General features: G+C 41.9%; 1 protein-coding gene across 5 annotated transcripts in view; it reads left to right on the top strand.

Annotated features, from left to right (window-relative positions):
* Positions 1 to 12,476, top strand: part of LOC113522358 (transcription elongation regulator 1) — a 67,722-nt gene that overhangs the window by 7,962 nt on the left and 47,284 nt on the right. For 3 of the 5 annotated variants that reach the window (XM_052899636.1, XM_052899650.1, XM_052899653.1), the window contains exons 2-8: positions 3,636 to 3,963; positions 7,625 to 7,778; positions 8,302 to 8,523; positions 9,358 to 9,450; positions 9,813 to 9,989; positions 11,176 to 11,282; positions 12,277 to 12,463. In XM_052899636.1, coding sequence (XP_052755596.1) covers positions 3,636 to 3,963; positions 7,625 to 7,778; positions 8,302 to 8,523; positions 9,358 to 9,450; positions 9,813 to 9,989; positions 11,176 to 11,282; positions 12,277 to 12,463 — 1,268 coding nt within the window. The remainder of the gene's footprint in view (positions 1 to 3,635; positions 3,964 to 7,624; positions 7,779 to 8,301; positions 8,524 to 9,357; positions 9,451 to 9,812; positions 9,990 to 11,175; positions 11,283 to 12,276; positions 12,464 to 12,476) is intronic. The other 2 variants (XM_052899646.1, XM_052899641.1) reach the window with 2 other exon arrangements.

The following is a 12,476-nucleotide window of genomic DNA, read 5'->3' as shown; positions in this document are numbered from 1 at the left end:
TCGAGGGATGTTAGTGTACAGCGAGTACAGTAACGGAGATTTTGAATGTTAGTTTAAACAGATTTTAATATGGAAATAGTCTGACGCGAACTTAAATATTGGTAAATATTGAATGTTATAACTTTACTAAATTCGATACTAGAACAATTATTTAAATATGGAATAAACATTTAAATGTGGAATATTTTTAAAATTTAATTAAAAATAGAATCTACGAGTTAGATTTTTAATTTATTTGTGGTAAGGGATTTCTTGACACACTGGTTACAGGAATGGCAGGCTGCTTGATCGTTCACCATTAGTTATTAGCAAAGGATTTTGTTTAATAGTTAGTAAATCGAATTACTAATTAGTAAAGTATTCTAAAATTAGTATATTACTAATTATTTGAATAACAGAATCATTCAGATTCTGGTTAGGTCCTAGATTTCTTTTATGCGTGAAGATGGAATGGTAACCCTGCCTGCGCTATCGGTATACGCTGCAGGGTACCAGTGAAGGGTGACAGGCGAGATTGAAGGCAGGTCAGTTTTTTTTTAATGGGTGATAATGGTATGGTAACCCCGCCCGTGCTATCGGTATACAATGGCGGACCACCAGTGAAGGGTGATAGATGAGAATGAAAACAGCCCAGTTAGCCCATCATGATGAATTCATCAGGAATTAACCATGATAGATTCCAGGGGAACCGCGAGGAGGTCGACCTGGTTGTGTATATTGCTAGCAATGGGATTCTCAGTCTCCATTACTAACAATCCCTTTCCCCCCAAACGTCTCTACTGTGGATCATAGGTCAGATTAGGGTATTACATTAATTAAATAATATCTAATTACTTGCTGCTATATAAGGGGGGGGGGGATTGTTAGTAATAGGGTCTACTGTGGTGTAATTTGACTTTACTATGGTCCTGTTGCTTTGCTCGGTTTTATATTTCCGTTTAAACATATTTACTTTACATTATACATAATATCAGGTAAAGCAAAGTGTCTAAAACATATTACGAATCTAAAGAGTCTACGGTTATGATATGTCTATGCGAAGTCGGGCCGGATCGCTAGCAATATATAAAAGGGGCCCGGTATGTGACAGTGGGCGGAAATCAATGTTCGCTGTATCGATTCTGCGACGCCATTCCTCTAAACCAGGGTGTCCCAGACTTTCTCACAGACCACTTTCAGAATTCAGCTGGTTCCGGTGGAACCCTTGCAGTTAAATTTTGTACCACGTTCCCAAAACTCAACAAAATATGTGAAGATTAGGTCTGACTATGGAAATTTGTTTTGCAGCCGAGTTCCAACCACGAATTTTAATAGATTTCGAAAAAAACAAGTGTGAATTCATTGGTTAAATAACTTATTGATTGTGCTATGATTGGATGTCAAAGATTTTTTTTTTTACAACATAGCGGGCAAACGAGCATGCGGCTCACCTAATGGTAAGTGACTACCGCCGCCCATGATCACCTACAACACCAGCGGCATTGCAGGTGTGCTGCCGGCCTTTCAAAAAGGAATATACTCTTTTCTTGAAGGTTATGTTGTCGTATCGGTTCGGAAATACCGCTGCTGGAAGTTGATTCCAAAGAATGGTTGTGCGTGGAAGAAAGTGCATTGAAAAACGCACGGTGGAAGATTGTGCTGTGAGTGAGTGGATGTCAAAACTGTAAATTTGGGATGGAATTAGAAATTTTTTATTAAAAACTGATCCCATCCAACTTTACGGTTTTGACATCCACTCCACAGCACAAGGAACCGATCAATTCTCACTTAAAAAACTCCCCATTCGGAATGGTACGGATAAAAAGAGAAATTAGTATTTTTTTTGCGTTGTATTTATTTATTTAAAGAAATACCAACTGCATATTGCATTATAACATATATAAGAAACATTAAATACAATACAATATTAATGCACACGCCTATTATAGGTATTCACAGCATTTACTTTAACATAGTTATACAGTGGCGAGAAAATGAAGTAACAATTATAATGAATTAAATAACACTAGATTACAAATATTGTAAAAGTTGCGTTGTTAGTTATAGAAATATACATGTAACCTGAGTTGTGAACAATATCAGTAAATACGATTATAAGTGAATTACATTAACAAATATATATATACTCTTTATTGTTTCCTCCAAAAGATTACAATAGTAAACTTATTATAAATATAAATAATTACAAGAAATAATCACAATGAGAGAACAATGGGCGACCTTATCGCTAAGAGCGATCTCTTCCAGCCAACCTTTGGATGGAGAGGAGTAATTCTAAACAATTTGGTGGGAGGCACGATGAAAAATTTTGTTAGTTCTAAATATGGAGATGTGATACATATAATAATATAAATATTATCCCTACTCATTATATATATATATAGGTTTTTTTTCTAATGGATGATAATGGAATGGTAGCCCCGCCTGCGCTATCGGTGTACGCTGGCGGAGTACCATGTGCATTCACTTGAATCTATTTATTTATTTGTGAAAATAAATACATGATGCACATGACATTTCTAATACTTGTGTCCAGAGTACTTTTTAAATAGTCAATCGGAAATTTATTTATTTATTTATTTAATTCGAATTAGGCATTCCAACAGTATACATGTTATACATAAATTAAATAACATTTTTTGTGTAGCATGGTGACATGCATACCTACCTATAGCAGGCGTACACAACGTTGACTACAGATTACATGCATATAAATGTCATAATATACATACGTACATATCTGTCACGCCTGTCTCCCATTACGGTAGCGCAGAAACAATGGAACGCCAAATGCTTCGATTCAAACAGACCTCCTTCGCTTCCTCCACATTCATCTATCTTTTCATACACGCTCGCCGGTTACGGGTACTTTTAATTTGGCCCTTCCTCAGCACGTCGCCTGTTCGGTCGACATACGTCCGTCTACGGCGGCCCCTACCGACATCTCCATCCATTCTTGCTCGATAAATCTCTGTCATAATATAATTATTATATTAAATTAAATTTACAATTACATATTCCTTAATTAGAAAATTCAATTAAATATGAAACAAGACTGAAAAATGTTCAAACTGATTTTGGAAATTGATAGATAATAGGGTATTTGACTGGGTTTTTTCTAATTCAATTTTATATTATTTTAGTACAGTTTAAGGAACCCAGTAAAAGTTGTGTCATAAAAGATAGAATTTATGTCCTTGTGTCATACTTCGTTGTGGATGTTCTGAAGACCCGTTCTTTTATTTAAATATATAGGTACTCTGTTATGTCCACGGTACTGCTCATGTCTATAGGCGACAGTTTTTTTTTTTATGTGTGAAAATGGTATGGTAACCCCGCCTGCGCTAACGGGATACGCTGGCGGAACACCAGTGAAGGGTGATAGATGAGAATGAAAACAGGCCAGTTAGCCCATCATGATGAATTCATCAGGAATTAACCATGATAATTTCCCGGGAGAACCGCGAGGAGGTCGACGTGGTTGGGTATATTGCTAGCACTGGGATTCTCAGTCTCCATTAGTAACAATCCCTTTCCCCCCTATAGGCAACGGTTACTACTTTCTATCAGATGGACCGTCAGCTTGTTTGCCATTCTAATAACTGTATATCTAATGAATAATGTGATGAAAACAGGGGCAGAGGTCGCGGCGGCCCCCCTCCCGGGTGGATGCCGCCGCCGATGCGGTTCCGCGGGCGCGGCTACGGTCCCGGTGGACCGCCGATGCGGGGCCGCGGCTTCTTCCGCGGCCGGGGCGGCCCCCGCTTCGGGCCCAACAACGGGCCGAACTTCGACAACAACTGGGGACCGATGGGCCCACCGCCCGGTATGATGGGCGGCCCGCCTCCGTTCGGTCCCCCGCCCGGTATGATGCCGCCGGGCGGGCCCATGGGCCCCCCACCCAACATGATGGGACAGCCGCCGCCGTTCGGAGGCCCGCCCGGTATGCCTCCACCGAACATAGTAAGTATTTTTTATTAATTAAATCTAGCGACCCGCCCCGGCTTCGCACGGGTGCACACTACATCTCATCACATTAGAAATCTCTAAATTTACCAGTGTACCTCTACAATATTATGCATGTATTATACATATAAACCTTCCTCTTGAATCACTCTATCTATAAAAAAACCCGCTTCAAAATCCGTTGCGTAGTTTTAAAGATTTAAGCATACATAGGGACGGACAGACAGCGACAGCGACTTTGTTTTATACTATGTAGTAATTTGTTGAATATATTACAAAAAAAAATTTGTTTGGTACAAATGGCGGACTTGTTACTATATAGCATTCTCTCCCAGTCAACCTTTGGCAAAATAGAAATGTAACTATGCGGTGGAAAATATTGTAAATTATTGTAAATAAACAGTTGCAGACGTATGTTTTTTTTTTATACAACTTAGAATGGCAATCAAGCTGACGGTCCACCTGATGGCAAGTGGTAACCGTCGCCTATACACATGAGCAGTAGCATGGACAAAACAGAGTATACTGTTTCGTCCATGATACCTCCTCACGCGTTGCCATTCCTGAGGACTCGGGTGTTATTCCTCTGTACCGTGTAAATTCACGCCAATGTAATTTATTTGCATTTGTTTACAACATACGAAAACAAAAGGAAAGTTCAAATCGTCTCTATTCAAATACACTTGTTTACAAGCACTTTTAAATCGTCATTTTTTTTTTATCTACTGCAGGCTTCGGAAGGTTGTTATCTGTTGAGAAGAGCCCGCGAGAAACTCGACAGTTACTCTTTTAAATCTCTGTTAACATTATGTGTGTTTATTTAAATGTACTATGTCTAATATTTTTTTTTTGTCGAGTGAAAATGGTATGGTAACCCCGCCTGCGCTAACGGGATACGCCGGCGGAGCACCAGTGAAGGGTGATAGGTGAGAATGAAAACAGGCCAGTTAGCACATCATGATGAATTCATCGGAAATTAACCATGATAGTTTCCAGGGGGAGCCGCGAGGAGGACGACCTGGTTGGGTATATTGCTAGCAATGGGATTCTCAGTCTCCATTACTAACAATCCCTTTACCCCCTATGTCTAATATTACACGGTCGTTAGAAGCCCGTGCATGATCCACTAACACCATGCACTATTGTCATTCGAGTAATCGTTTAGTGTGTAATAGGCTTTGTTCAATAAGTGTTTTTTAATAACAGTTTTAAACTTATTAATAAGTAAATAAAAGAAGTAATATTTATTTTGCTTTCGCGCGTGTGCCATAGTAACACAAAATGGTCACGACTCAGTTTATTGCTTCGCCATCAAAAGGGCGAAACACTGATATTCTGTTGTGGCCTAGAGCAGTATTCTATATTGACTCATTAATGTTATTATACAGTAGAGAACTAATGTACATAATGATCATACAAACATACATACATATCTTTCCTGCACTAGTTTACCCGCCAATTCTCTTTTAGAGATAAGCCCTCCCTTGCTAACAAGTTGTTAAACTAATGATTATATATATATATATATATATATATATATATATATATATATATAGCTTACATCTATTATTAAATGCTTAACAACCAACGACTAAAGCCACCATATCCACAAGCAGATCCAGCAGCACGACTCATTTTATATATCTATAGATATTTCGTACAAAAACAATTGGAGTATCAAAAATAATTGATTTATAAAAACAGGTTATATTGATTGTAAATATATATATATATATATATATATATATATATATATATATATATATATATATATATATATATATATATATATATATATATATATATATTATACACTTTATTGCACCAAGTAAAAAGAGAAATAACAAATACAGTAAATATTAATGAGAAATGATACAAAAGGCGGCCTTATCGCTGAGCAATCTCTTCCAGACAACCTTTGGGTAGAGGACATTGGGAAAAAGACAAAGGGTAGGTGGCGCACTATTATATGAATATTATCATATACAAACATATATACATACATACACACATACATAACATACACATACTTAACAGCACACATACAACAGAAAAAAAAATGACGAAGGAAAACGAAGAGAGAACACAGGAAAATGGTACTAAAGTGAGAGGTAGTAGGATTTAACAGAGATTAAATAGAGGTATTATATGTATGTACTTTTTACCCCATCGGTTGTCGATTCGACTGCTGTATGACCAGACCATGCTCAACTATTCTAAGATCAGTAAGCATGTTTCGTTTTAAAGTCGCTTCTCCTGGTACCTTACTGTATTATGATTATTGAGAGATTGGCCTTTTCAGGTAGATAAACATGTGACACCGCGACCTTTCCACGATCTATTGTGCTCGCCCTTTTTAAAATGCCCTCCTGATTCCAATCAGTGAGAGGAATTTTAAGTTGTTCTCTGTAGCGATGTTTTTATCTCCTCAGGATACAGAGTGTGTTTTCCAAAAGGGATATATCGTGTATGTACGAAAGGGCTACAGCGACACATTCGGTGCTGCGGCGTTTCTTCCTCGTTATGACAAAATCTGCAAACACTTTGGACACAAGCCTAATGTAATGTAAATTGGACTCTCTTTTCCGCGCTTAGCCTCTCATTTGGGCCATTGTGCGTATGAGTCGTGGCTAGTACAGCCAACCAGAAGAAGCGCAGAAGCTTCCTGGTACCTTCACAGACCTCACCGTTCCGAGGATTTCTAAACTTTGACGGGCCACAGCCCGTTAACTTACATTACAGGATTACGTGAGCAGCCGTTTCTTCGGCGTCGAAGCAGCCTCGACATAGAGGGCTGCCTGTGGCTCCTATTGTGTATAAATGTTTGTTTAATGGACAATGGCCCGTTATTGTCCCTATCATTATTTTGAGGTTTTTCCTATCTAGATGTAGTAAACGTTTTGATAGTCGTTGATTCAACGTTGGCACGGCCAATTTTGATTGTCCTAGAAGCCTAGTTGAGCAATGTGCGTGTTTAGTTTGCAGTGTCCAGCGAGAGCCTTTGTTAATACACACATATTATTCCACATACAAGAGAATCCTTTTATTATCTCTTTTAAGAAAAGGTTGAAATTACATTTTTTTTTATCATAAGAACCCTATCCGATGGTTGCATAAAAAGGGGGAATCATAGCGATATTAAAAACTCAAAAATTTTCCAAGTCCCATATTTTTTGGTAAAAGTGAATAATTCTTTTCGGCTTTTCAATAGTGTCCCCCTATCCATACATCCCAACTCCAACAACCGCTATTTTACCAGTGGGAGACTTTGTACAAAAGTTGTTTGCTTAGGCACCTCTGTTCCATTCGTGTTTCTACCGTGAACCAGTTGTGTTTGCATGGCTGTGTTTCGGTTTGAAGGGTGCGATATGAGATGGGGCAGTGAATTTACTGGGTACAGATTAAGCTGAGTCCTCAGGGTTGGCAACGCATGGGGGGTATCATGGGCGAAACAGTATACTCTGTTGTGTCCACGGTACTGCTTAATTCTATAGGCGACGGTTACCACTTTTACCAGGTGGCCCGTCAGCTTGTTTGCCATTCTAAGTTGCATAAAAAAAAAGCTGTGAAAAACACATTAAAAAAAATAGTTTGTATATAAGTGGACATAATATTGTTAAATGATGCATTAAATATAATTTTAAAAAATTCCTTCCAGCCCAATCCGGAGCTGTGGATCGAGACCAAGTCCGACGAGGGCAAGTCCTACTATTACCATTCAAGGACTCGCGAGACCACGTGGAACAGGCCACAGGAGAACGCCAACTGCAAGGTCATCACCCAGGCCGAGATGGAGGTGCTCACCGCTGCGGGTGAGTAGTGCCTCCCATACAGCTCCCGTACAGTAGCGTTCGTCATCAGATCAGCGATACTGTCCACTACTGTACATAGGCATATGGGTAGTTGTATACCAAATTTCATAGTGATTGTTTAAGCTATTAAAGCACTTTTTTTTTTGATGGGTGACAATGGTACGGTAACCCCGCCTGCGTTAAAGGGATACGCCGGCGGAGCACCAGTGAAGGGTGATAGATGAGAATGAAAACAGGCCAGTTAGCCCATCATGATTAATTCAACAGGAATTAACCATGATAGTTTTCAGGGGGAACCGCGAGGAGGACGACCTGGTTGGGTATATTGCTAGCAATGGGATTCTGTCTCCATTACTAACAATCCCTTTCCACTATAAGGTAACAAACAACAACAACACATGCGTGGACAGAATAACGGTCGGAGATTGGTGTCATAGTCTATGTTCAAATGTTGACAGTCGCACGCATACTAATGATAGCGGAATTTGACGAAGAAATTCTAAACAAATAACCTTCCTCCCAGGTCAAATGCCAGGAATAAGCGCTCCACAAACGATGCCTATGAACGGTCCCATGGGCGGACCGATGGGCGGACCCGGCATGGGTGGCCCACCGATGGGCATGATGCCGAACGGCATGATGGGCATGATGCCGCCCGGCGTGCAGCCCGGCGCCGGACCCCCGGGACCCGGCGGCCCGCACGTGCCGCCCTTCATGACGCAGCCGCCGCCCTGGATTAAGGATGGTAAGGTTTTAAAATTCTATTTATTTAACTCTTTATTGCACCATGAACTAAAATATACAATGACAAGTGAATAATTTAAGTGAAATACAGTAACGTAAATACAGATTGAAATATACACATGAAGGTACAAAAGGCGGTGTTATCGCTAGGGCGATCTCTTACAGACAACCTTTGGTTAAAGGAGAACAGATAGAAGTGGGCAGGTGGCGCAAGATGGGAATTAATAATTTTTCGTGATTAAATGTACAAAAACCTTTTTTATATCTATATTATAAATAAATAAATAATACAAAAACGTTTTATTTATTTATTTATTTATATGCTTTTGTAGATTCACTTGTAGTATAGATATTAGGTTGTAACAAAAATGTACACAGGCGGAGTTATCCCTTGAAGGGATCTCTTCCATGCAACCTTGAGAACTTGACAGGAGAAAGTGTATAGGGTTTGTTTTTTTTTTATACAACTTAGAATGGCAAACAAGCTGACGGTCCACCTGATGGAAAGTGGTAACCGTCGCCTATACACATGAGCAGTACCGTGGACGTAACAGAGTATACTGTTTCGCCCATGATACCCCCCATGCGTTGCCATTCCTGAGGACTCAGGTGTTGTTCCTCTGTACCCTGTAAATTCACGCCATATCCCACCCTTTAAATCGAAACACAGATTTGCAAACACAACTGCTTCACGGTTGAAACACGAATGGGACAGAGGTACCCAGGCATTCGACTTTTGTACAAAAAAAACTATTGTTATGTATGGTAATAATATATATAAAAAAATTCATTAATTTGCATGAATGTATTAAATAAATGGTTTGTTTGTGAACAGGCGGCGGCAAGGACAAGCCGGAGCAGAGTCCAGCCGACGGCGACGACATGCCGCCGGGCGAGCCGCCCTCCATGCATCAGCCGCCACCCAACGGTGAGCATTCATTCCTTTATAGAAGGCCGCCAGCACACGTGCAATGCACCTGCACCTTTTACAGTTTTTGATTCAAGGTTCAAGATTTATTTATTTGTAAAACATGCGTATAAATACATGCATATGTTGACAATATAATAGCGTTCGACATGTTTAGCCTGTACGGCATACAAACCCTTGAAACCGAAACACAGCCATGCAAATACAACTGCTTCACAGTTGAAACACGAATGGGACAGAGGTACCCAAGCAATCTACTTTTATACAAAGTCTCGCTCTGGTGAATCCTATAAAGGGATGCCTTACAGTCACTTAGAGTAATAAATGTGAAATCAACGTTTAACGGTGCAATTGGTTTCCAGGCAACATGGTGGGCGGCTTCCCGGGCCCGGGCGGCGGCGCGTGGGGCGGCTGGGGCTGGCCGCCGCCGCCGCTGGGCTCGCAGCCGCCGCCCGCCGCGCAGCCGCCGCACGCGCACCTCGCCGCGCAGCCGCCGCTCGCAGGCCTGGCGCCCGCCGCGCCCGCCGCGCCCGACCACGGTAATGCACTGCTACCGCTACACCTGCCCACTCGGCTGCACCACAGCCCTCATAATGTATGTATACACTGGCAGCGTACCAGGCACACATGATACGTGAGGATGAATGAACCAGGCCAGTTAACATATCGTGACGAATTCAACAAGAATCGTTCACGATGGTTTCTAGGGGGAACCACGTGGAGGTCGACCTGATAGGGCATATTGCTAGCAATGGGGCTGTCAAACTCCATTGCTAACAATCCCTTTCCTTCCCAGGAAAGGAGTGTTAGTAATGGAAAGGTTAGTTCCCGTTGCAATCTATAAACCGTATCAGGTCGATCTCCACGCGGTTTCCCTTGGAAACTATCATGACTAATTTATCACTGAATTTATAACAATGAGCCAACGGACCTGCTTCATCCTCACCTATCATCCCTCACTGTTGCCTCGCCAGTGTATACCGATAGCGCAGGCGGGGTTACTATTACATTATTATTAGCGATAAGGCCGCCTATTGTTTTCTCATTGTGATTATTTCTTGTAATTGTTTATATCTATAATAAGCTTACTATTGTAATCTTTTGGAGAGAACAATAAAGAGTATCTATCTATCTATTATCCATAAAAAAAAAACAATGCGAACTATTGTAAACCGATCCCTGTTCTAAGCTAATCCCTAACTGTTGTTACATGAGCGCAGTGTAAAATTGTCATTGGCAACAGACTGGATCGATACTGATATTGGATTCAAGAGTAGTTCTGGTCCTCAAGACCAAGTGGCAAGCGAGTTTGTCGACAGAATTGACATCGCTAGCGAGTCCGTGAGATAGAATGAGATAGCAACGCCGGATGTCTCTTTCCAACTTACGGACTCGCTAGCGATGACGATTCCATCGACGAAATCTCTTGCTACTTGTCTAGAGGGCCCGCTGACCAGTGGTTTAGTTTTTAAATTTAAACAATTGGTTTTGTTAGAAGTTAAAGACGATACGACAACTTAACCTTCAAGAAAAGAGTATATTCCTTTTTAAAAGGCCGGCAGCACACCTGCAATGCCGCTGGTGTTGTGGGTGATCATGGGCGGCGGTAGTCACTTACCGTCAGGTGAACCGCGTGATCGTTTGCCCCCTGTGTTGTAAAAAAAAAATTAAAATCAGTTTTTTATGAAATACAATTTTAATAATCGCTTTTTTTATGTGATGCAGGGTCACAGATGGCGGCGGGCGCGGGCGCTCCGCTGGCGGCCGACGGAGCCCCCGGCGACTGCGCGCCAGTCAGCTCGCACACGCAGCTCTTCAGGAAAGACGACACGGTTAGTATTCTGTTTAATCTTGGGGCTTCACTTTTTTTTTATACAACTTAGAATGGCAAACAAGCTGACGGCCCACCTGATGGAAAGTGGTAACCGTCGCCTATACACATGAGCAGTACCGTGGACATAACAGAGTATCCTGTTTCGCCCATGATACCCCCCATGCGTTGCCATTCCTGAGGACTCGGGTGTTATTCCTCTGTACCCTGTAAATTCACTGCCATATCCCACCCTTGAAACCGACACACAGCCATGCAAACACAACTGCTTCACGGTAGAAACACGAATGGGACAGAGGTACCCAAGCAATCGATTTTTGTACAGTCTCACTTTGGGTTTTACGCCAATTAAAGGGGACAAAGGTGGTCATGTGGTCTCATTATAGAATAGGCCATCCCTTCCTTTCCTATGGGTGTTGTAAAAGACGACTAAGGGAGCACGAGGGACGGGCAGCAGCATTCCTATATAAAACATCTGTAAAACTACTGCGGCCGTCAAGCAAACCAACTGCTGGCAAATCCTCCAAGTGTTTTTGGCTGGTTGTACTAGTCATGACTCATACGCACATACATACATATAATCTTGGCAAGATATATTTTCACTTTCTATTGATTAGGGAGGGAGACTATGTACAAAAGTCGATTGCTTGGTTACCTCTGTCCCATTCGTGTTTCTACCGTGAAGCAGTTGTGTTTGCATGGCTGTGTTTCGGTTTGAAGGGTGGGATATGGCGTGAATTTACACGGTACAGAGGAATAACACCCGAGTCCTCAGGAATGGCAACGTATGTAAAGTATAATGGACGAAACAGTATACTCTGTTATGTCCACGGTACTGCTCATGTCTATAGGCGACGGTTACCATTTTCCATCAGGTGGGCAGTCAGCTTGTTTGCCATTCTAAGTTGTATAAAATAAAAATTCTCAATTCGGCGTGCCTCCTGGCATAGTCCTCCTCCAGCTCTCCTACTCTATGTACTGTACTCCTGCACCAGGGCCCGTCAGCGGCGGCCCCAGCGACAGCCCCCGTGGCGGCTGTGAGCAGCAGCGCGCTGGCGGCGGCGAAGGCGGCGGCCGCGGAGTGGTCGACCCACCGCGCGCCCGACGGCCGCCCCTACTACTACCACGCGCAGCGCCAGGAGAGCGTCTGGGAGAAGCCCAAGCCGCTCAGGGAGCTCGAAGGTCAGTATACCTC

This window comes from Galleria mellonella, unplaced genomic scaffold, assembly GCF_026898425.1.
Source record: "Galleria mellonella isolate WM207_F2 unplaced genomic scaffold, CSIRO_AGI_GalMel_v1 utg121, whole genome shotgun sequence".
Lineage (NCBI taxonomy): Eukaryota > Metazoa > Arthropoda > Insecta > Lepidoptera > Pyralidae > Galleria > Galleria mellonella.
The sequence above is the reverse complement of the archived record's forward strand: the minus strand, read 5'-3'. Positions and strand labels throughout refer to the sequence as shown.